This window comes from Besnoitia besnoiti, chromosome VII (assembly GCF_002563875.1).
Source record: "Besnoitia besnoiti strain Bb-Ger1 chromosome VII, whole genome shotgun sequence".
NCBI classification, from domain to species: Eukaryota; Apicomplexa; class Conoidasida; order Eucoccidiorida; family Sarcocystidae; genus Besnoitia; species Besnoitia besnoiti.
The window spans coordinates 1,073,274-1,096,162 of NC_042362.1; the positions used below are offsets into that span (position 1 = coordinate 1,073,274).

The 22,889-nt window shown below is 63.5% G+C and overlaps 1 protein-coding gene across 1 annotated transcript; it reads left to right on the forward strand.

Moving 5' to 3' along the window:
* Nucleotides 1-908: 908 nt before the first annotated feature.
* BESB_077500 (uncharacterized protein) lies at nt 909-21,445 on the forward strand (the record flags this gene model as incomplete). The annotated part of the gene is made up of 7 exons (XM_029366111.1): nt 909-5,840; nt 6,224-8,293; nt 8,805-10,169; nt 10,553-12,521; nt 12,919-17,786; nt 18,081-18,205; nt 18,784-21,445. 7 exons carry the CDS (start codon nt 909-911, stop codon nt 21,443-21,445), a joined length of 17,991 nt encoding a protein of 5,996 aa, XP_029217542.1.
* Nucleotides 21,446-22,889: the final 1,444 nt, after the last annotated feature.

Genomic DNA, 22,889 nt, shown 5'->3' on the forward strand with positions numbered 1-22,889 from the left:
CTCCGTCGATGGCTGTTTTGCGGCGCGCTTGCATGCAGAGCCGTTTATATGCAAGTTTTGGTCTTGCAGGGAAGATTGCACACCCGGCGCTGAAAGAACTGAACCTTTACTTAAGAAACTTCCTTGTCTAGGCGAAGCGTCTGCCTTTCAGCCTCTGTGGTCGCGGTTTGTCCTCTTCAGGCGAATCTGCTTGTCTTCGCGGCTCGCCAGCGGCGCCTGCCGCCACACTCGCCATGCTTGCGAACGTCTTCTGATGAGGGACATTTTCGTTCATTTCTTCGTTCAGAGGTGAACAGCAACGCTGTGACAAAATGCATCGATCTCAGCGAGAAGAGGACACCCGGTTCAGTTCTTCTCGTGGTTCCTCCAATCATGTCTCCGCGGGGGCTGCGTGACCGTCCCTCCAGCCAAGACAGCCGAGAGGACCGGGGCGCCTGACGGCTCCGTCCCGCACCGGCTGAAGGAGTCCTCTGAGCCGAGTTTGCATTTTCGGGTTTCGGGTTTGGCGTCTGCGTCACGCAGCAACTCGTCTTTCCGCCCTGCTCTATCTCCGCGAAATCGTCTGACCCAGCCCGTACTGCGTCCACATCCACAAATACATGTATATATATATATATACATCTGCATATGCATGTATTTCTGCTTAACGTCCATGCATCCACCCCTTTGTCCTCATACACACCGCATTCCCGTGTTTTTCGCTGCTGGTGGGGGCGGCGTTCTTCGCAGCCGCTCCCGAGCGGCAGCCTGTCACACGCCTTGCCACGCACGAACTTTCACCAGCCTCGTCCTCTCGCTCGCTTCGGACTGCTGCACTTCCCGTCAGTGCGCCTTCTGCTTGTGGACTCTCCGCCTCGCCTGTAATGTAGGCGTGTCCTCCGCTTCTTGTTCGCCTTCACTGGAACCACATGGCGCTGGCGGACAACCCCCCTGGCGTCCCTCCGTCCGCCGAGGATGAGGACTCTTACCGCCAGCGCGCGGCTGCACGCCCAGGGGCATGCATGGCAGAAGCATCCGAGCGAGGTGCGACCAGCGGCGACGACGGAGGCGGCAAGTGTGCGGCGAGGTTTGGGCCACGCCCTGGAGCCCAAAACAGCCTCAGAAGCCCGGCCGCGGCTCCGCGGCTCGCTCAGACGACGCTCCCCCATATCGGGCGACCAGGGCCTGCTCTGTCGGCGCTCTCTCCCGAGTTACCGCCCCCGTCTGACACGTCCGCGCCGCCGCATCCGCCGGACTCCCCGGCTGTCTCGCGCGCCTCGTCGCACCCTCTTGACGCGGCGCGGGGTGAGCTGTCTCCCAGGGGGACTTCTGGCCTGCCGCCGTCCGCGCTCTCAGGTGTGGCGGCACACGCCGCGGCGGGTCTTCGATCGTCGTCTTCTGGACCGTTCGTGGTTTTGTATTTCGGACGCACGCAGCCGCAGAGCGCGCTCACGCGCCCAACTGACTGGCTGATGCCTGACGCGGCGTGTCGGCTCTGCTTCGCGTGCGGCGTGGCCTTCTCCGCCTTCACCCGCAGGCACCACTGCCGCCAGTGTGGCCTCGTCTTCTGCCACAGGTGCTGTTCCTTCTGGGGCGACGGCGCGCCGCTCGGCTTCGGGGTCCGGCGTGTGAGACTCTGCAGCGCGTGCGATTTTCTTGCGCAGGAAGAAGAGCGTGCAGCGAAGGATGCAAGTCGCCGCCCAACAGACGTGCGCGCTGCGGAGGTGGAGGAAGAAGACGCAGAGGAAGACGACGAGACAGACGAGGTGGAGGAACACGAAGACGAATGGAGCCTCTGGAAAAGAGAGGGCAACGGGCACGTCGCCGCGGAACTGAGGGGCGGTAGAGAGGGACAGGGAACAAGAAACCGTGAAGTGAGGACGGCACCGCGTGACGCCAGTCTGAGCCTTGAAGCTTCGACATGCGCGGCAGCGAGCATCGAGCGGGTTGCGGCACGTCGGCAGGTGCGCCGATCGTCGCCCGAGCCCGCCTGCACGGCGCGACCGGCGTCTTCGGGCCGCCCCTTCCTCTCGCAGGACTGTCCTGTTCCCTCAGTCCTCTGTTCGTCGGGCGAGGCAGCCTGGCGCCACCTGCGCGCCTCGGTGTATCTGAACTGCCGGCTGGTTGGTCTCTCGCCTCTACACGCCCGCATTCTTTTTGACCTCACTCTCTCAGTCATTTCCACGCTTTGCCTGCCAACGGGGCCACGTGCCTCGCCTTGTGACGCTGCGGCCGCGTCGGCGGGTTCCGCGTCGCTTTCCTCGTCTTCGCCGCCATCAGTCTTTGACTACGTCAAGATCAAGCGGCTGCCAGGCCTCTCGATCGCCGATTCATTCTTCGTGAATGGCGTTGTGTTTCCTCTCCACCTTCACTGCAAAGAGCAGACAAATCTCCTTCTTCATCGCCCCCGCCTCCTGCTCCTGTCTTCATTCCTGGGTCTGCCGCGGCGGGAAGGCCCGCCATGCTCAACGCCGCCGGTGGGCTCTCCCGTACCGCCGTATAGCCCGCCATTTCCAGCGTCTGCCTCCGCCGCGGCGTCAGCGTCGCGCTCTGCCTGGGACGCATCTTCGTCGCCGCCGTCGCCTTTCCACGGCTCCGCTTCGGCGAACTTCCACGGCCTGCAGCCTTCGTCACCTGCGTCCCTTACGCCCTCGGACCGGGCGCGGGCGACTGCAGGGGCCCTCGGAGGCTCCGCGAAGTGTGGGGCGGGGGCTCCACATCACGTCGCGCCGGCTGCGTGCGGGGCCTCCTACATTCGCATGCAGATTGTGAGTGACCAGGAAGAGACCTACACGTCAATTTTGATTCAGAAAATATTGGCGCTTCGTCCGGCGCTCATCCTCACCAGCGAAGGCGCCTCGAAGCTCGTGCAGACCCAGCTGAGGGCCCTAGGGATCTGCGTGCTGCTGCATGTGCCGCGGCGCACGCTCCGCAGAGTCAGCCGATGCACGGGCGCGCCCATTCTCCCCTCTCTAGACCGCGCAGCGGCGTTGGCGGTCGCTCTCAGGGACGAAGAGGAGGTGAGGAGTCGGCAGGCAGAGGCAGCGAAGCCAAACGGGGAATCCGCGCGCGGCGGCGCTCGCACCTCCACTGTGGGACGGCTGGAGGAGACACGAGCTGGCGTGCCCTGGGGCACATGTGGGGTGTGTCAAATCTGCCGGCCCCCGCCACTGTGCGCCGCGAGGCCTTCGCTTGTCTTCGTCGCCAGGTGTCCCGCCCGGACGGGGGCCACGATATGTCTCCGCGGTCGCGCCACTGTCGCGCTCGGCGCCGACGCGGGCGAAGGTCGCTGCATGCTCGGCGACTCACCTGATGTTCGCTTGGCGTGGGGGGAGTCAGCCCCGCAGGGGCGGGCGGCCGGCGATCTCGGAGACAGCACACGTGGCCGCGTCTGTGGCGGAGAATGCGGAGGCGGGAACGAACTCCCGGACTCCCGACCAGCTGCCGACGAGCTGTTTCTTGCGAAGCGCGTCCTCCAGAGGGCTCTTGTACAGGCTTTTTCGCTTCGCCAGGAGCTGGCCTTCGTGGCGGCGTGCTGCGGAGAGGGCGGAGACCGTGGCACGTTTGAGCTCACTGCAGACGGTGATTTGAGGCCTCGGCGCAGGCGCCGAGCCCCCAGAGAGGGACTCAGAGATGCCCAAGGCGGACGCAACCGCTGCACACGGAGGGACCTTGGAGAACGCGCCCGCTGTAGAGAGTGCAGGCAGGAGGGCACCCGCGACGATAAGAGGCGGCATTGTTGGTGCGGGCTAACGCGACGGCCTGCGGGGGCCAGCGCTGCTTGGGGGCTCCACGAGGGGGGTCGGGAGAGCCGAAGCGATGGTCCTTACGGGTGCAGCGCTCCACTGAGGGAGCAGCTTGAAACGCAGCAGCACACACAGGTGACAGGAGATGCGCATAGACGTTTCACTTGTGAATCTTGCGCCCGCCAGTCGCCCCCGCGGCTCGCCCCCGCTCCTCGACGCGAGTCCACAGCAGGACTGTCGGGAGTATCCGAAAACGGCTTTAGCCAGTCGCAGCAGGAGGATGTCCGCAGGCGCTCAGCGCTCTTCCACATGCGAGAAGACTCTCGGCTCCCCGCCGGTTCATTCCCCTTCCTCCTCTCGCCATCGCCCCCTACGTCTGCGTTTCTGTCTCTGTGTGTCCTTCTTGACCGCTTCCTTCACACGCCCCTCTTTGACTGGATCCGCGTGTCGTTCTCGTCGCCTTTCCACCGCCCGTCTTCGCTTCGCCTACTGACCCACATCGTGAGTCCCCCCGATCTTGTTTTCTCTCCAGCGCGGTCGGCACGTGACTGGGGCCTCTGTGCAAAGACGGCCAGGCGCTGGCGCGCCGCGCCCTTGACCGTCTCGCCGCATCGAACGTGGACGCCCAGCGCTGCTTCCGAGCCTCCCGCGCTCAGACCCGAGCTCGTCTCGACCTGCGACCGCCACGGGCTACCCGTCTGGCATGCGCTTGGGAGCGACCTTCAAGCCTGCGGCGAGTCCTCGCGCGAACAGCAGCCCTGTGGCGCCATTCTGCAGGCGTGCCTGAGTTCCCTTTTTCAGGGGCCGGCGTGGAGTCCCGCCGAGGCCTGCGCCGAGCAGAGACCGGTGCGCTGCGACCAACTGAGAGGCCCCTCGCCCTCGCGAGGCCGTCGCCGGGCGTGGCGCTCTATCCGCGGCGTGCTGGACACCCTGGGCACTCTGTACGCAGCGCTGCGCTTCGAGGAGAAGACACTCCAACCAACGGCGGCGCCCCGCATTCTCAGAAGTCCTGCGTCGCTTGCTGCATCGTTGACGGCCTCACCCACGCATTCGGCGGTCGTCCCTCAGGATGCCGGCTCTCCAGCCGCTTGTGCCTGTCGCTACCCAGCCGGTCGTCTGCTCAGTACCAGGGCGCCTGACGCTGTACTGCTGGAGGCCGCTGCCGCGGGGCAGGTTGCGGCGCCTCTAGGCCGTTCGGCCGCGCTGTCTGCACGCTCGTTTGACTCGTGGGCGTCGGCGTCTGACACCCGCGCCCTGTTGGAGTCTGCCGCGGCGTGTCTGATGGCGCTCGGGACCGCGCCGTGGGACGCGCAGACAGATCGGGATTTGCCGTTGGCGCTGCTGTTCGCGGCGAGCCTTCGCGTGCGTCTGCAGCGGCTGTGGGGGCCGCGGCTGCTGTCCCTCTTCCAACCCAAAAACGCCAAACTATCGCTGCTGTCCAGCTGGAGCTGCGCGAAGCAGCAGTGTGCGGCGCATCCTCAGCGCCACGAGCTGCTCCTGCTTCAGCAGCTGCCTCGCGCGCGGTCACCGCCCTCGCGCGTCCTCTGGGAAGATAACCTTGAAGGCCCTGGTCGTGGGAGCAAAGAGGAAGGCAGAGACAACGCGGCACGCGGAAGCGCCAGTCTGTCGGCGAGTAGAGATGCAGAGCACAACTGCAGCTCGGACTGTCACGGTGAGCCGCGAGCGAGAGGCCCCGAAGAAACTGAGGGCTCGATGAAAGCGGCTGAGAACGCGGACTCGTTGCGCAGCGGCGCCGACGAGAGCGAACGGCGGTGCCACCAGACTGCGGGCAGAGACGTGCAGATGGGAGCTGCAAATCGCCGCGGCAACACGGTCTCGGATGAACTTCGGTTCTGGTTGTCGTCGCTCTGGGCGAGGCGCCCGACAGCGTACGTCGACTGCAGAGATAGCGCGAGAGATGCGGACAGGGGTTGCAGCGCATACGAGCGCCTGCCGTCTTTGCGAGACGTGATTCTGAAGCGATGCTCAGAGGCTGCCGCGCTGATGCACCAGAAAAAGTGCCCCGCTGGAAGCGCGAGATGCAAGCGGCCTCTTGTTCAACATTCGCTGCGCATGCAGAGCCTGGACAGCCGCGTCATCGTGCGCTTCTCGCAGGTAAGACCAACGCCGCTATCGTAGAGGCTGCAGCAGAAGCTGCGCAACCGTGTGTGGTTATCGTCTCCGCAAGCTGATGACGCCAAAACACGCCGGGCAGTCACGCAGGCGTAGGAACATCGAGTTCGGTGCTGTGGTTTATGCCTTCACGTTGTCGAGTGACGCACAAAACCAGGTGAGCCGCAGTGTTGGATATCTCCTCAAGAGCATATATAAGCCTCGGCTGTGTGCTCGTCTCCTCGGAAGGTGAATCTGAGCGTGGTTTTTAAGGTAAGCCGGACCGAGCTCTTCCTTTGCCTCGCGGTGCTCTGCGGCGCCACACGCTGCTATTGCCTTCTTATTGTGCGTTCCGCATGTGCGTGTCTTCTCTTTTGCTTCCTTAGTTCTCGCCTTCTGAGCACTGGGGCCCGCCGGGTTCGCCGTCGTCGTCCCCTTCGTCGCCCGCGTCCTCGCCGTCAGGCATTTCTGTCGACAGCGGCTCGGTTGGCCTCCCGGCTGCAGCCCGCGACGACGCTGCAGACTCTGAGGATTCGTCTCGCTCATCTGAAGAGCCTGCATCTGAGCCTCCCTCCGACGCGTCACCTCCACACTTCTCTCCAGCGGAGTCGTTTTCGGAATCGCCCTTCGCGCTCGCGCCTATCAGACTGCGCACGCGCGGCATCGAATTCTGCAGGGCCCCTGGCGCGGTGACTGCCTCAGTCGAATTGGCGCCTGCCTCGCCGGCTGCGTCGGCGAGCGTAGGATCAGCCGCTCCCTCCCCCACCCTCAGCTCGTCGCCAGCCACATCTGTGTCTTGCTCGTCTTCGTCTCCGAGTTTTTCTTCCTTGCCTGCTCTCGCTGGCGCGGCCTCAGACGCCTCAGCCTGCGGGATCGATTGCCGGTCGGAGCGAGATGCCGCCGCCACGTCGACAGCTGACAGCCAGCGAAGCGGAGGCAAGAGTTGGTTCTCTGCGCTCCGGCGCTCGCTTGGTCTCTCCGCTGGCGGGATGGGGGCGGCGCCGGCGCAGGATTCGCCAGCGCCTGAGGGGATAAAAGCGAATCAGGAAGACCGCGAAAGAGACACAGAAGACCGAGGGCTGTGGCGGTCCTTGGGTACAGGCACAGGAGTGCCGTCGCCGCGCGGCTCACTTGGCCGTCGCGACGCGGACGACGGAGGCGTTCATGAAGTTTCAGCTGGCCTAGACCGTGGCGATAGTGAGACACTGGAACAACCTGAATACCCCGGCAGTGCACTGCCATCCGCCGGCAGCAGAGCTCCAGGGACCGGTGACCGGCATTGTCGCCTAAACCCCACGCTTGCGAAGCACCACGCGCGGCCGTCGTCTCCGGCTGCGTCAGCGTCCGACTCAGACGCGGCGGCTTTGATGTCCTCTCCGGTCGGCAGCCCGCGCGCTCACGCAGTGTCGCCAACTCCGGGGCACTCGGGGAGGCCTCTGCCGGCCCGAGACAGGACTACAGCGGCTGTGGGGGAGTCTGCAGCAGGGCTGCACGACGAGGGGCGCGGCAAAGGGGTCGGCAGCGGCAGGCCTGAGAGGCAGGCGTGCGGGAGGCATCGGGTGCCGGAGCCGTTGTCGTCGCCAGACTGCCAAAAGGGCATTTTCTTTTGGCAGGCGTGCAGCGCCTGTCGAGGGCGCGTGACCCCCTACAAACGCCTAGGTGAAGAGGGCAATATCGCGTTCGCAAAGTTCATCGAGCTGCTTCTCGCGAACGACAGTTACAGAGGCGACGGCTCCTGTATGTCCGCGCTGCTCGCCGTAGCCCCGTGCGACGAGGCCGAGGCGAACTCTCGTGTAGGGGAAACTGGCATGCCGCGACGCGACGGTTCAGCTCCGGGCGGATGTGAGGCACGTTTGGGGATAGCCGAGGCGAATAGAGCTACCCGCAGCGGGCAGGAGTTTCTGCGAGCCGCGAGCGGGGATGACGGAACCGGCGCAAGCAGCGCAGCGACGGCCAGCGCGAGCGACAGCGAGGGCGGCAGACGCAGAGAGCTGCCGCCGGCGTGGCGGTCCCTAGCACGGGGTGCCGTAAGAAGTCGCAGTGAGGCTGAAGAACGGGATGAGGCCACGCCGACGACGGACGTGGACTGTGAGAAACAAGCCGGCGCCGCAGAACACCGAACGCCCTTAACGGATAGGCGTGGCACCGGAGGCATGCGCCGAGGCAACCCCGTGCGAGACAGCGCAGCAGCAAGTCGCCACTCATGGGGTAGCGACACTGACAAGGCAGGAACATCAGGCAGCGCTGGCGTGGAGCTGCACATGCGCTTGTGCCGCGCCGAGGTGGAGCGAGCCCAGGATGAAACTGGGGGGGCCGCTGCGAGGCGTCAGGACTTGCAATTTTCAGACGGCCACGCGTCCACGTTTCCGAATGGCTGGCGAGGCCGAAAAGGCAAGCCCCGCTGCGCTCACCTTCTGTTCCGGCATCGAACCTTCTATTTCGCCTTCGCAGGCGTGGTAAGCCAGCTGGGAGACACCACCTGATCTCTACGCTGGAACTGTGAAGATATAAAGCAGGGCCTTGGCCTGGAGTGAAGCCTACCCAGTGGCGTCAAACGGCTTAGTCTGACTGTCTCGTATGCGTGTCCAGGCCATCTAGCCGCATCTTGCTCGACCGACGTGGGCGCGGGAGACGGCCTTTCAGCGGATTCACGTAGCGCTGGACCTGCTGGACGCAGTCGTCCGGCAGCATTTTAAAGTCTGATGCAGGCGTCACATCGGGGACTTGCTTACTCGTAGTGTACCTCAGAAGGCTTGTAGGAGACTCTGTGCCGTATCCAGGTGCGTGACGACCTTTTCGGCGACTCTCCGTCGCCCCTGCTGGAACGCGTGCGTCTCTTGCTTTCGCATTCCGTGCTGCCATATAGCGCGTTCTAGACTGTTTCCGCAGTGCCTTTCTATTGCTTGTTTGCTACATGTCTTTCGTGTCCGCGTCTCCAATTTTCTCGTTCTCGACTCCGGCGCGCAGGTCATGTCTTTCTCTCACGAGCCGGTGACTACCTACTCGCTGCGGCGTCAGCAGCACGACAGGCTCGCCAGCTTGGAAAATCCTCTGGCCGCGCTCTCGCATTCGTCCAGCACACGCCGTAGAGCCAGTGAAAGCAGCGGTCGCCAGGCTGGCAGGCCTCTGTCGCAGGGCGCCAAGGAGACGAAGCAAGAGACCGCGACTGCACCGACAGACAGGGCACACATTAACCCCGAAGGTGAACGACGAGACACACAGCCCTCAAAAAGCAGCCCAGTGAAGACAAGAGGAGACGAGGAACCCGAATGCGAGGCGGCGAACGACGGCGAAAGCCCGCCACTGAGCGCACACACTTATGAGAGTCTTCCGCTCACCCCACGAGCGTCACGCCGACAACTGACGCCGTCGGGATCGCATGCGTCGTCGTCAGGGTCGTCTTCTGGACCCTTACCGCAAGATGTATCTTCGTCAACTCTTGCGGTCATCGACCTCCTCCTGTGTGGCACCCTCCTGCCGCTGGCGAGCGCCGCATGCGTCAGTGCCGCCTTCACGACGGCGACGCGATTTTCGGGTTCCTCGCATTCGCTTCCTCAGTCAGCAGCGGATGCGACGTCGGCTCCGCCGCCGGCTGGCGAACGAGACAGGCGATCCCGTCTGTTCCCGTTGCCGCATCACCTTCTTCACTTGCGCTTGTCGTTCGGCGGGGGCCTCGGGTCCAGCCGTCCACCGAGCACACATGGCTCTGACGGCAGCCGGTGCCAGGCTAAATCCCTTTCCTTCGGAGAGCCTGCGCTCTCCGGCCCCTCGCGGCCGAATCCGCCTTTCCAGTTTCAGGCCCCTGGGCTGCCCCTGCTCCTCGATTTCTCTCAGACCCTTGACGCGGCGTTTTCGCGCCCGTGGCCTGCATGCGACTGGAGGACCCCGGCAGAGGCTGACGGCGGAAAAGCCTTTCTGAGGGCGCTGCCGGCATGCGCAGCGCCTACGGCCGCGTTCGGGGCAGGCGGCGGCGACTCGCGGTCGCCCGCGCCCGGTGTCTGGGCGGACGATTCTGGGGCTGGGTCGGCGCACGCACTCACCCTTGGACGGGGCCTCCAGGAAAGCGTTGCGGAAAAGAAACGGGCTTTTGTGAAGCTCTCGAACGCGCTCTCAAACACACTGCTTCAGCTCGCCAGCGACGCGTCCGAGCGAGGAGGCTTCAGCGGCGGAGAGATCACCCCGATGGAGTTCTTGCTGCACCAGGCTCGACTTGTTGTACAGTGGAGTGCACGGGCACTCGCAGGCGACTGGTCCGCGCGGCGGACAGAAAACTCTCAGGAAACCTCAGGCACGCAACTGACCGGCCGAGAGCGGGTGGCTGGCGGCGAAATGGTGAGGCCCCATACACGGCACAGCGGAATTCGATGCCCGCCAATGAAAGCCAGTGCAGACAACAGGAGAGGAGGTGCGAACCAAGGGGATAATGCTGAATGAGCCGTTTGTCAGTCGTTGCGCGGTGTGCGCCCGCCGCGTCTTCCGTGTGACATACGGCCGGCTCGTGGCGGCCTGCTGACGCATTTTAGGCGCGTTCCAGCTTGTGTTGCTGTTGACAAAAACTCCAAGTCCCGCAAGCCATGTGATCTTTATGGTATAACGGGGCATTAGACCGCACCTGCGATCGACAATTATATCGTGGATGATTGTATATTTGTTCCGGCGTCCGTGGTGTCCGCTCACTGTAAGCCTCCTTATCTTTCCTGTCCTCGTCTCTTCAGGCCCCCGAGCGCGCGGCGTCGTCGAGGCCTCTCGGGCCGCCAGTCTTCGTAGAGGCCTGCGTCGCGTTTCTGACGCATCTGGCGTTTCTGTTCTGTCCGCTGTTGTCTCTCTGCGAGCACTACGCTTTCGGCTTATTCCTCCTCGCTGCGACGGGAGCCGCCTGCCGCCGGCAGGCCGTGACCAGCGAGGACAGGGCCCCGTCTGGCGTTCCGCCCACACGTCACGTGCAGCAGGCACTGATTGGCTGCCTGCCAACGAGCTCGGCTGTCGCTTCCTCTCTCGAAGAAACAACGCAGTCGTCGAGCTCCCGTCCCTCTTCAAGCGTGCCTCCCCCCCTTCCACTTCCCGTTCTCACGGCCGCCACACCAGACGCATGCAGCAGCTGTGCGCGAGAACCTGACGCCTCTCCGTCTGCCGGTTCGTCTGCGTTCTCATCGGCCCGTTCTTTGTCATCTTCCTCCTCCTCCGCTTCGCTGGTTTCCTGGTCGTCGTGTTCGTCCGCTGCTGCCGAGCGCCTCGAGTGCACCCCCCGTTCGTCCTCTGCGCCTCTGCGGCTGTTTCCGCCAGGGAGCAGCTGTGCCGCTGCACTGCGAGCGGCGCAGCGGCTCGTATGTCTCAGCCGGAGGGCAGCAGTGCTCTATCGGCTTTTCGCGAGGCTCGCGGTCACTCTCCTTCTCGTGGCCTATTGCGCCTCGGCGTCGTCGCTCGCGCCCTTGCCGCCATTGTCCTTCGGTGCACCGCCCCCGTTCGGGCCTGCGGAGCGAAGCGCCGGAGCCGCCGAAGAGGAGGGCTGCAGCGCAAGCAGCCCGTCAGGTGAGAGCGAGGGCGACGAGCCTCAGCGGAAACGGCAAGGCCTAAGGAGGGCTGAGCAAGCGACAAGCCCGCGGCTAGGAAGGGACGGAGGTAGCGATGATAGGGCGCGTCGACCAGGCTGTCAAACTCGAGACAAAAGCCTGTGTGAACAGGAACAGACGCCTGGCTGGATGCCGCAACTATGCGCCTCGCCTCTGCCGCAACTGCTGCTGCACCGGGAAGCGTGGGATATTCTCAGGCGAGATTTGTGCGCCGCGTACTGCGTCCTCGTGACAGACTTGTCGTCGCTTTTGTCGGCAGCCCGAGGCACTCACAGCAGTCTTTCGAAGGACGCACCTGGGACTTCAAAGCGCTCGCATTCGTCGGAGTGGCGCGACGCGGGCGGCAGCGATGCCAGCAAGTCCATGAGCAGGCTGGAAGAGCGAGACGATGTCAGAAGCTCGCAGGACGAAGCTGCGGAATGTCACGCACCGCGTTTGGCAGCGGGGGTCGTCTCGCATCCCTCGCGCACGGCCTCGTTGCCTCGGCTGCCGTCCTGCCCTTCCCTGTCTCATTCCGCATCGAACGCGGCCTTCGGAGGCCTCTCAGCCAGCGTGTGTCAAGCGTGGTATTCAAAGGACAGCGAATACAACGATGCGTTGGGCCGGCGTTTGATTTCTGAGGCGGCGGACTGTGACTTACGCGACCGGTGGCGTGGGAAAGGCTCAGCGTACTCGGTTCTGATAGGCCATGAAGGGCTGCCGCTATATGCCGCGTCTGCTGCGCCGCCCGGCCTTGAGTCACTGTTCGTGGACTGTTGGCACACGGAGTGCGGTGATGAGGCCGCGTCCACACAGAAAGAGGCAGGCGTGAGAGACGAAGATGAAATAAGCGTGAACTGCGCCCCTCGAGGCCACCAGCAGCCTCCGGGCGACGCTGGTGGTCGCGACCGAGAGGCGGCAATAGTCAAGGATAGGCAGCTGGCGCCGCACAACGCCGCGTACTCAGGGCGTTCGTCGCCGAGTCTGATCAGGCGCTCCAAGTGGACGGAGAGGGCCTCAGGCTCATGGGACGCGAGAGGAAATATGGGTCACAGGGGAGACAAGCCCCGTGACCTGCTTCAGACTCCGCATGCAAGCCCCACGATTACGGCAGAGCCCCGCGAGGCAAAGGCCGGTAAGACAGAGACGGGGCACCTGAGTGGAGAACAGATGCCGTTCTGCCACCCGCGTGGCCTGACGTGCCGCTTATGGTACCTACCCATCGGGACGTAAACTCCAAGACAGAGGCGCAGTCGTTTTGACATGTCTCGCCCGGAATCTCTGCCGCCACCGATCAACACGCCGTGCCTGGCACACACCCTCATCATCGTTCGTTTTCGCTGCAGCGTCCGCGCGTGCCCAGCAGCTGCCAGGCTCCTTCTGTCTCGTTCTGTCCTGCACGCGCCCCTTCTCCGGCATTCAACCTTTAGCTTCCGTCCGCCCTCCCACCGCGTTGCATCGCCCCCTTCGCCTCACGTAATTTTTTGGTTAGTTGCTGTTTGCGTCCTCGCTCGCTTGCGTCTCCCTTGCAGGCCTACCGTTTCTGGCAAGCGCCCTTTCTCCTCTCTTCAACCTCGTTGTGACACCTCCTGTGCTGCCGGCCGCTGCGCCAGCTTATCCGCTGCGTGGGTCGCTGATCTCTCTCGCCGCGTCGTCTCCGCTGCACGCCGCCGAATGCTCGCCGGCGCGCGCCGCCCCGCCCGACCTCCTGCGAAGCCAGCCAAGCGGAGACAAGCTCGTGCCGCTCGCCCCACTGCCTCCGCTAGCTGTGGCGTCTCCGGGTGCCTTGTTTTGTGCTGCCACATCCTCTGCGATGCATGCGGCTGCTCACGTTCCAACGCGAACGTCTGGGCACGCAGTGGCAGCGGGACGCACCCCTCGATTCAGCGAGAGTTGCAGTGCCGGCCTGTCACCGGCGTCTCCGCCTGCAGAGTTCCTCTCTCCTGGCGTTGTGTCGCCGCGAGTCCCTGCGCGGTCTTGTCGCTCGCCTCGGGCGCTTTGTCCCGCCGGCGCGGGGCCAGTTGCGTCTGCTTCTGCCGAGGCGCCGTCGCCTGGCGAGAGGGCCGCCGGTCCAGAGGGTACCCGGAAGCACAGTCCGCATCCGATAGATGAGCTGTCGCAGTCGCATGGCGAACGTGAAGCGATGATGATCGCAGACGCGCCGTGGGAATGCTTCAAACAGGCGACCAGCGGGGACCGTAGCCAGGACGTTGCCGCACAGAGGGAATGTTTAGCGAGGGTGGATGTGAGCGGAAACGCCGCGCTTCTGCCGCGGCATGGTTTCTCGCTGCCGCGCGCCACTGCAGCTGTAGGCAGCAGCATTCCTGCACAGAGTGCGACGACGGGTTCGACTTCGTTCGCTGCTGTCTCGCGTGGAGACCTGGTTCTTCTGAGGAGACCCATTAGCGTCGAGGCGAGCCTAGAGCAGTGCTGGCGCAGAAGCGTTCATGGACCGTCTCTCGGTGCAGGCTCGTCGTGCGCCCCTGCCGCCCCGTGGTCCGCCAGCGGGTCTCGCTGCGTCTCCCCTATGCGGAGACCCACGCGGGCGTCTTCGGCGTCCCCGGCTAGTAGACGGAGGGGATTAGATACGCGACCAGACGCGCGCCATCCAGGCCTCTTTTTGCCTCCCTCACATGCCGAAGCGCTGCGACATCCGTTATCGACAGTCCCACACGTGACGCCCCCGAGTTCGTTTTCACTGTTTCCTTTCGACGGCGCTTCGGGTTACCTGCGCCGCACGCTGGGCAGCAGCTCAGCGCCACGGCCCTCTGCCTGGCGGATACCTAGCTCGGAGGAGCGCCTCGCCTCGGCAAGGTCCGAAGCGAGCGCCACGCGGGCTCACCCTGGGGACAGGCAGACAGCAGGCCGCCTGACGTCGTCGCTTGACAGGGGCGCGGTCGACGAGTCCGAGGCGCGGGCAGCCTGGTCTTTCGGTCTGAACCCTCGGCGACGGCGCGCAGTCTCGTGCGAGGTACTTCGCGCGCAGCTGCTGCAGACCAGAGACGAGGAAACTGCCCTCCGCCGACCAGGCTACACCAGGCTCTCGCCCCAGGACGACGCGCGCGCCGGCTCGTCTGGGGGTGCCGGATGCGGCAGCCCGCTGGATGACGCAGAGACGGACGAGGAGGGCGGGAGTGCGAAGGGAGAAGGCGCCTGTCTGGGCTCTGTCGCGGGGCCCTCAGGTCTCTCCTCGAGCCCGCCATACCCGGCCGCTGCTGCGGCGCCACCGCCACCTTCCGAGCCCGGATCCGGCTGTCCTGCGGCGCCCGTTTGCCAAGTGAGAGAGACTCGTTTACTCACACAGACATTAGACGCGCTTCAGCTTCAGCTGCGAGATCTGCTCTGTGCGCATCTGCCGTCGCTTGCTGCAGTCCATCCAGAAGGCGAACACGGCCATATGTGTTCCACGCCAAGCACCTCCTCACACGTGGTCGCGGCCCCGTCTCTCGGCTCTTGCTACGATGTCGCTGCAGCGGCCTCGTCCGCGGCTGCCCGCCCGTCTCTAGATTCCACTGTCCCTCAGGATGCCTCTGCGGTTCCCTCGTGTGCCCATGGCGCGGTGGTGCCGGTGCGCAGGGGCGACATTGGCTCAATCGTTGCGCACGCGCTCCTGAGTGTCTCTATGCAAAGAGAAATGGAGATGTTCTGGTCAGCGTGGGGGAGCCGCGCGCGCGCCCGGCCGCGATCGAACGAACCGCCACGTGGGCAGAAGCCAAGACGAGTCACCGCAGCCCTACAAGCGGGCTGCAGTCAAGCGCCGCTTCCTTGTCCGAGCGTAGGCGACCAGCCACATCTGCCTATTCGCTCGAGCTCTCCGCAGTTGTCGTCGATTCCCTCGCCGCGCAGGCGCGAAATGGCGACCAGCGACGCGCGGTGCGGAAATGGCGCGAAGGGCCGCGGCTCAGGCACAGAAGAGGCCGCCGAAGAAAGTCGAAGAAGACTCCGGCTGCCATGCTGTGAGGGCAGTTGTGACGCGTGTCGTCGGCGTCGCTCGGCCGTGGCAGGGCTGACTGAGGGCGGCGAGCTGTTTCCTTCGGGCTGCACTCGGCCGTGCCAGCAGGAGGAGATGCGGGAGCGGGAGTGCGAGCGAGCCCGCGGAACTGACGGCGAAGACGAAGACGCTGCTGACCAGGAGGAATGCGAGTGCTGCGCAGGGAGCTGCCCCGTTGGCCTGGCGCGGGTGAGACGCCTGCGGCGCAGCCAAGCGTCCACGGCGGCAGCGGGGGACAGTAGTACGCCCGCTTGGTGGCAAGGTGCAGCCTGCAGCTGCGCCCGATGCGGAGCCCTGGAAGGTCTCCTTTCGGTAGCCGCGCTGGAGCCCGGGGGCCCTTTGTCGGGCACCCTCGGCGCGTCGGGGGAGCAGCCTCGTTTCGCGGGAGACACTGCGGCGGTCGCGTCCCGGGCCGAGACAACTCCGCAGCAGCATGCCTGCGACGCAGGTACTCCACAGTGCAAAGCGCTGGCGACGGGACGAGCGCTGGCGGCGAACTCGAAGGATAGGACAGGGTTCCTCGGGGTTCCCAGTGACCGCCAGACGGTCGCAAGCGGCCCGCAAGGTCCCCGCTACGCTGGAGAGGCACGACAGCACCACAAGGGCGGAGGGGCAGATGCGTCGGAGAGCGCTTGCCATACATGCCTGCGGAAGTCTGCGTTAGCTCGACCCGCCAGATTCTTGACGTCCTGCTTCCTCTCTCTACCGCCGCTTGCTCGGCGCGCGTGGCGCTTCGACGATACCGCCGGGCCGCCCCCGCCAGTCTCTCGGCTTGTTTCTTGCCCGGCGTGCTCGCCTCCAGTCTCTTGGGCGTCCGCCGCACCCTGCTCGTCGTCCTCGTTGCTGTGTCCTGCGCCGGCTCCCGGGCTGGCGCCTGCAGGCGGCGAGGGGATGGGGGCGCCTTGGTCGGACGGCGAAGAAGCGAGCGCAGAGGCGGGGCAGCGGAAGCACGCAATGGCGGAGAAGCGAGACACCTTCTTATTTCCCAGCCTGTTTGCCTCGGAAGTCCTCAGCGACGGAGGCGCGGCGGCGGCGGGCGGCGCGCCAGGCAGCGAAGCGGCGCAGACCACGCGGGCTCAGGGACTGTCGATCCGCTGGAGGCCTCGCACGTGGTCCGTCAGCGGGGAGGCGGCGATAGGGCTGGGGACGCAGGGGAAGATGAGCGCGACTCAGGCCGCGGCGCCTGCCGAGGAGTTGCCTGCATCGGCGGTGGCGTCTGCTTTTGGCGACAGCGCTCCAGTCTCTGGCTGTGGGGCCTCCTCACGGTCCTGCGCCCGTCCGCCAGCGGACAGCCCAGGTCGCGACGGGCGCCCAGCAGGGGCTGCAGTGGAGAGAGGTGCGCACGCACGGATGGAGACGGGAAGTCACGAGCGCGTGTGCGCCAGGCCTGGAGCGTGCGCAAGAGGCAGCACACATCGCGGAGGCCTGAGAAGCGAGGGCGCGCCTGCCTGTCCATCCGAAACGCCGCTACGGGACGTGTCAATGTATACCCGAGCCGCAGGCGCCCTGGAGGCTGCGTGGGTACATTTGCGGAACGCCAGCTTGAACTTCCCGCATCCTGTCTCCGGCCTCAAAGAAGGGAGGCCCGCTGCGCCGTGTGCGCCCTCGCCCGCGACAGCTGCCGCTTTCACCTCGCCTCTGCCGGTCGCCTCGTCTTCGCGGTCGCGCTCGGGCTCCTCCTTCCGTCTGCCGTCTCGCCTTCGAGGCAGCCAGGATAGCTGTGGGGTCGACGGCCGCGCGGGGCCTGATCTCGACTGCAGCGTGGAGGGGGGCTGCGGTAGCCAGGACAGCGAGGAGTGCCAGCGAAGCGTGTCTGGTGAGGGTGAACAAGGTGGCAGGCGCAACGAGCCATGCGTCGCAACGGACAGGCCGCGCAGACACCCTCTAGAGCTTCATGCGCTCAGTGAACGTGCGGCAGCCATTCACGAGCTTCGGCGGTACATAGAACGGGCAAGCTGGGACGAAGGCGGGCGTCGAAAAGGGTCGCGCGATGTCCAGGCGGAAGCGAGGGCAGTGGAAGGGCGGCGCCTGTCCTGTCTCTCCGATCGGAGAAGCAGATCTTCTGCTTCGAGCGGCGGGGATTCGTTGCCAGCATCGCGGCCGTCTCTAGGGGGCGGTGGAGCCTCATTTACATGGGGAGCAGAAGAACGCCGCGTCATGAGGGAAGTCCTCACTGGCCCGAGGTGCCTGCGGGAAGAACCGACCTCAGGGAAGGGAGAAGACCGCAGAGAAAAGGAAAAGAGAACGAAGCTATCGGCGTCAGGCGACGACGGCATCCTACGCGGAGAGAATGAACACATCCACATCCACGTCCAGAGCCGCAGGCGACGAGGCTCTGAAGAGGCGGGCGCACCAGCAGACGCGGACGACTTCGTCAACTGCCTTGTGACAGTCTACTACGCTGCTCGAGTAAGGCGTGCGGATCCTGTGTGTTCCGAGGCGCGCTTGGCCCCAGCCGGGGGACGTACCTGGCTTCACGCTCTCGTGACTTTAGCTTTTTGAGCTCGGCGTGGCTCGTAAACTACTTAGCCATGCGCGACCCCTACGCATTTGCCTGGTTCCGTTGGACTGCTGCTTGCGTGGAGGCGGCTTTGTCGGCCTTTAATTCTCGGGGCGGTCGGCGGTCTGCTGCCGTGTCTCTCGGCTTCTTTCGTGCTCGTGCGATCCACTCCGGTTGCTGGTTTGTCTTCGGGTTCTTTGCAGTTCCACGTCATGCGGCACATGCTGTGCGGCGACGACATGCGCTTCTGCTCCTCGCTGCGGGTCTCCGAGCCTGTGCGGCTTCGCGGGGGCAAGAGCGGCGCGAGGTTTTCGCTAACTGCCGACGGGTATGAGACGCCTTTCTCGAGGGAAACATTGGTTGCTGGGCTCTAGGTGACGCACACGAATCGAGATCGCATAGAATCCTGCTTCCGGGTCGAGTGGCGAAGCGGCCAGTACAAATAGAGTCCTGTATCGCACGCAGCCGTTACCTCCTCACAGGCTCGGTCCTGTTTGAGATACAGTCGCTCCCTGCACGAGGCTGCTCATCATGTTTGCATCACATCAGCAGCTGCATCGTGCCCCCAGATCCGAGGGTTCCTTTGCCATCTTACACAAGTTTGTGTACCTGCGTCTTCCATGTGGACGCATTGTGCTTTTTAGTGCTCAAGTTGCATGCGCGGGGTAAATTGCCACGGTGCTATGCATCTGTCATGTTTGTGTTCGTACCGTGCGTCTCAGCTCTGATCCCGAGCCTGTCTGCGAGCGTCCACTCTGCATTTGCTGACTCCGTATACGCGATTCTGCTGCTCGTATAGAGCGATCGTGCTGAGGTCCGCAAGGTCCGCATCAGTTGGCGCTCGTGGCGCTGGAGTAGGCAGACTGTGTACAGTACTTCTGAGGCGCGGCGAGTGTTTTGTCTCAGGCAATACATCATCAAGCAGCTCAACAAGCACGAGATGCGTCTGTTGCTGTCTCCAAATGGAGGCCTTGCGTTTTTCCGCCACTTCGCCGACTCTCTTTTTGAACACGAGCCGACGCTGTTGACGGCGCTCTACGGTCTCTTTCAGCTGGAGTTTCTGGACAAGGCCTCAAGGCGCGAGGGGACCGCCAAGGTCTCGTACGTCGTCATGGAGAATCTGCGGCACGAGCACAACCGAGTCGAGGAGGAGTTCATGTCGCACCTGTGCTTCGCGGCTTTGCAGGGGTCGCCGCTGTCCGGCCTTGTCTTCCTGTCTGCCTCTGAGTGCGGCTCGAGCGCTGACAGATCCGCTGCACACCGGATAGAGACAAACGCTAGCCCCGCGAAAGGCGAAGGTGGCACAGACGACGGCGACTCTGGCGACCGGACACGCCTTAACGGCGACGCCGACGCTTCGTCAAGTCGAAGCCCTGCTCGCCGTGGCCGCAGCGGCGCAAGCGGGAACGAGACGCCAGTTTCTGCGACGAGCTTGCTCGATCTCTTTTCGTCTCTCTCCTCAACCTCCAGAGACCGGTCTCCGTCCGCGTCGGCAGCGTCTCGATTTCTTTTGTTCGACCTGAAGGGCGTCGGTACTCACCGCTACGTCCGCGTGGAGGGGGCTCGCCTCGAAGCGGAGATGGGGACTCTCGCGCCGCCGGGGGATCCTGCTGAAGCGCAGAAAGCCAAACGCCGGCGACGCATAGAAAAGAAAAGACAAAAGGTGGAGGACGCCGCTGTTGAGAGCTACGTCCATAGCGGCGAGCCAGGCCTTAGCGAGCTTCTCGCTACGCGCGAACACGCGCAAGAGGCCGAGGGGACTAAAGCTGATAATGAGAATGCGCGAGTTGCCCGGGGCACTGCGGACAAGGCAGCCATCCAAACGAGGGAAACTCAGACTCTGGGCTTCGGACTGGACGAGCTGAATGCCGGCGAAGGCGGACCCGAAGAAACGTCGATCGGGTACGATCACGCAGACCGCGAGGCAGAAGCGGGCGGAGTCGATCACACGGAAGAGGGGACAGGGAAGGCCACGGAAGGAACGAGGGCGGACTCGGCTGCGCGGGGCGACGGGGCGCACGAGGCAAATTCATCCGCCCAAAATCGCATGCACCAGAGGAACGATACCACACGCGAACGAGATCGTGAGGAGGGGGGGAGTGTGGGAGGAGATGCCGACGACGAGGGGGTCGTTGAGCAGACGGATGAAGGCTTCAAGACTTCAGCTGACGGCACAAGAAAGCGTACGGGAGACTCGGGCCACGCAGAGGGAACCGGGCGCGTTGTTGTGACCGTGGATAACGAGGCGCCCGCAGCTAGCCCCCGCCTGCCCGCAGCCGGACAGGCGGGAGCGAGAGACGTGTCGCCCGCATATTTGCGGCGCGCTGAGACAAATGCATTGCACCCTCCCGAGACTGTCAATACGTTCGAACTTTCGCCTACCTTCGCGCTTCCGCCTCCCCTCTCGACGGCCTCTCTTTCAGCTGCTGGGTCACGCCTCTCTCAGCCGGCCGGGTGGCATGTGCTTCGACCTTGCGAGTCCCGCGGGCTCGCTGTCGCCGCCTCTGAGTCGCCGTTTTTCTCCTTCCCCGCTCTGACCGCTTCGGCGTCGTCTGAAGCGCCTGCGCTCTCCGTTCTGTGGGACCAGAATTTTCGCGAATTTTCCGGCGGCTTTCCGCTGTGTCTATGCGGGCCCGACCACGCGTGGCTCTGGCGAGCGCTTCAGCGGGACACGCAGCTGCTCGAGCGTCTGGAGGTCGTGGACTACTCGCTGCTGGTGCTGGTGGAACAGCGCGGGAGGATGCGGCGCCTTTCCGTCGGGCTCATTGACATTTTCAGGCCCTACACCTGGGACAAGCAAGTGGAAACGATCGGCAAATCGCTCGCGTACATGACCAGAGGCCTCGGGCAACAGCCCACTGTGCTCTCCCCGCCTCAGTATCGGCTTCGCTTTCTCCACACGATGGCAGCCTTCTTCGGCCCCGCACACCCGTCGGACCTCAGTCATGTTTTCTCATCTCTGCTGCGAATGGCCCTGTTGAGTCCTCCGCCTGAAGCCGCTTCGGCGACCAGACACTGCACGTGTGAAGACCTGCACGTGGGAAGGGCAGAATACAAACAGCAGAGTGATGACGCCACGCAAGCAGGGGATAAAGAGTGCGAGAGAGACCTGAAACGATCCTACGGTACTGCTGACTCCCACTCTGTTGATCCTGCCGCAATGCCATTTACGGACAGTGAGCCTTGCGATCCCACCCCCCGTCCTGAGTCTTCTAAATCTGCGCTCTCCACGGACGCGTCGGCGTCACAAAGCAGAGAGGCGGGGAAGTCATTGCATGCGGTGGATATCCAGGAGAACGAGCTCTCAGAGGAGGTACCCGGGGGCGGCGCGCATGGAAACCCCGAGGATCCGAAGGAGTACAGAGCGTGCAAGTTTGGCGCAGAGAGCTGTGGAAGGAGGCATAACGAACGAATGAGCAAAAATGAGGAAGAGAGGAGGAAGTGCCAAGCGTCGAACCGGGTGCGAGCTGCCACGGAGGCTGTGCGGTCTTCTGCGAGCACGTCGTTCCTTCTTTTCCGTATTCGTGATCAACAGAGGAAAGACCGGGGCGAATACGAGTATCTATAGATTCTCCGTTGTATGCTGTTCCACAAGTGTGTTAGAGTTTTTGAATACAGTGGAGCTTTTCAACGCTGTCGTGCCCCCTATATCGTCCAACAGCGTCGGCGTGTAGCAGGTTCTATGCCCACACTCGTCACGCATTATTTGGAAAGCGTTTGCGTACACTGACGCACCAACGATTCGCAGGCGACGCTGTCGAGACGCCTGTAGTTCGTAGTTACGTTATAAAGTGAAGTCCAATGCAGTTGACGGTACGCTGAACCCTAGGCCACAAAAGACTTCAACGACGTCTCTTTCGCAGCCGGGAGTGTGACACAACGTGTATCTGTTGCAGCTCATCGCAAGGATCGCCAGGCAGGACGCTGCCCGAATTTACGCGATAGCGAGGCATAACCACGGTAGCTCTTGATTCGCTTCATCCAGCGAATCTGGGGTTAACGAAACCTCACGGGAACCTGCAGTGCGGATTCTTCGCCAGCAGCTGTCGCATGACGACCCTTTAAAAGACGAAATCTTTTTTGAGGCGTCTGCTATGAACCCTATCCCGGCTCTCGGTCACTTTGGCGGCGCCCGATGCTTCGAACCTAAAATGCGGTGCGGCTGGCTAAACTGCGCCTTCACGCTGCTGAATGCTCACTGTCTATTTGTCGCGGACTCCCCGCAAACCGAGACAGTGGCGCCGTCCTCATTGCCATCGGATTAGCGACTCTGGCATCCGGAAGAGTGATAGTGTGCGACTGCACACCGAAAAGACAGGGATTTCAATATGGTTGCCTTGTATAATTATGTAGTGGACTCTCGGAAGCGATATCCAAACGGCCGAGCTCCCGTTCTGCCTAGTCACGGGTAAGCCGTGCCGCGGCTTAAGGGCGAAACTTTAACCAGACTCCCCGGATCTATACAGTACAAGCATCAATCCATCCCAGCCTTATTTGGGTACTTCTGACGTCCCTGGGCGGATGCCTTTCATTTTCGTGGACCGAAGAAGGCAGACGGCTGCGCCTCGGGAGCATTTGCCCCTTCAGTTGAAGTCTATGTAGGATGTACGTATAGAGCGGACAGTGAATTTCCTCCTCCTGTCCTCAGTTGCCACTTTCCTTCCTACCTTCAGCAAATACATGTTTCATTCTAAACACCTTTGAATGCCACGACTGAAAGAAAACTCCGACTATCCGTAGAGCGGCAACCCGTTATAAACCGCCTCGTTGTCTTGTTCGCAGTGTTGCGCACAGTCGGCGGTAAAAACTACGGCCGTGTCCTTCCGTGCATCTTTTCTTCCAGGTGGAGTTCCGAACCGCAGCATAAGGTACAGTACTCCCGAAAGCGTGGAAGGGCAGAAATAGTCACGTAATTCTTACCGTACATCCACCTCTGGAGGTTTTCTGCGTTTTCCATGCCGCTTCTAACACTCGGTAACCTGCCACGCCAGATGCATGCTAACGCATTCACA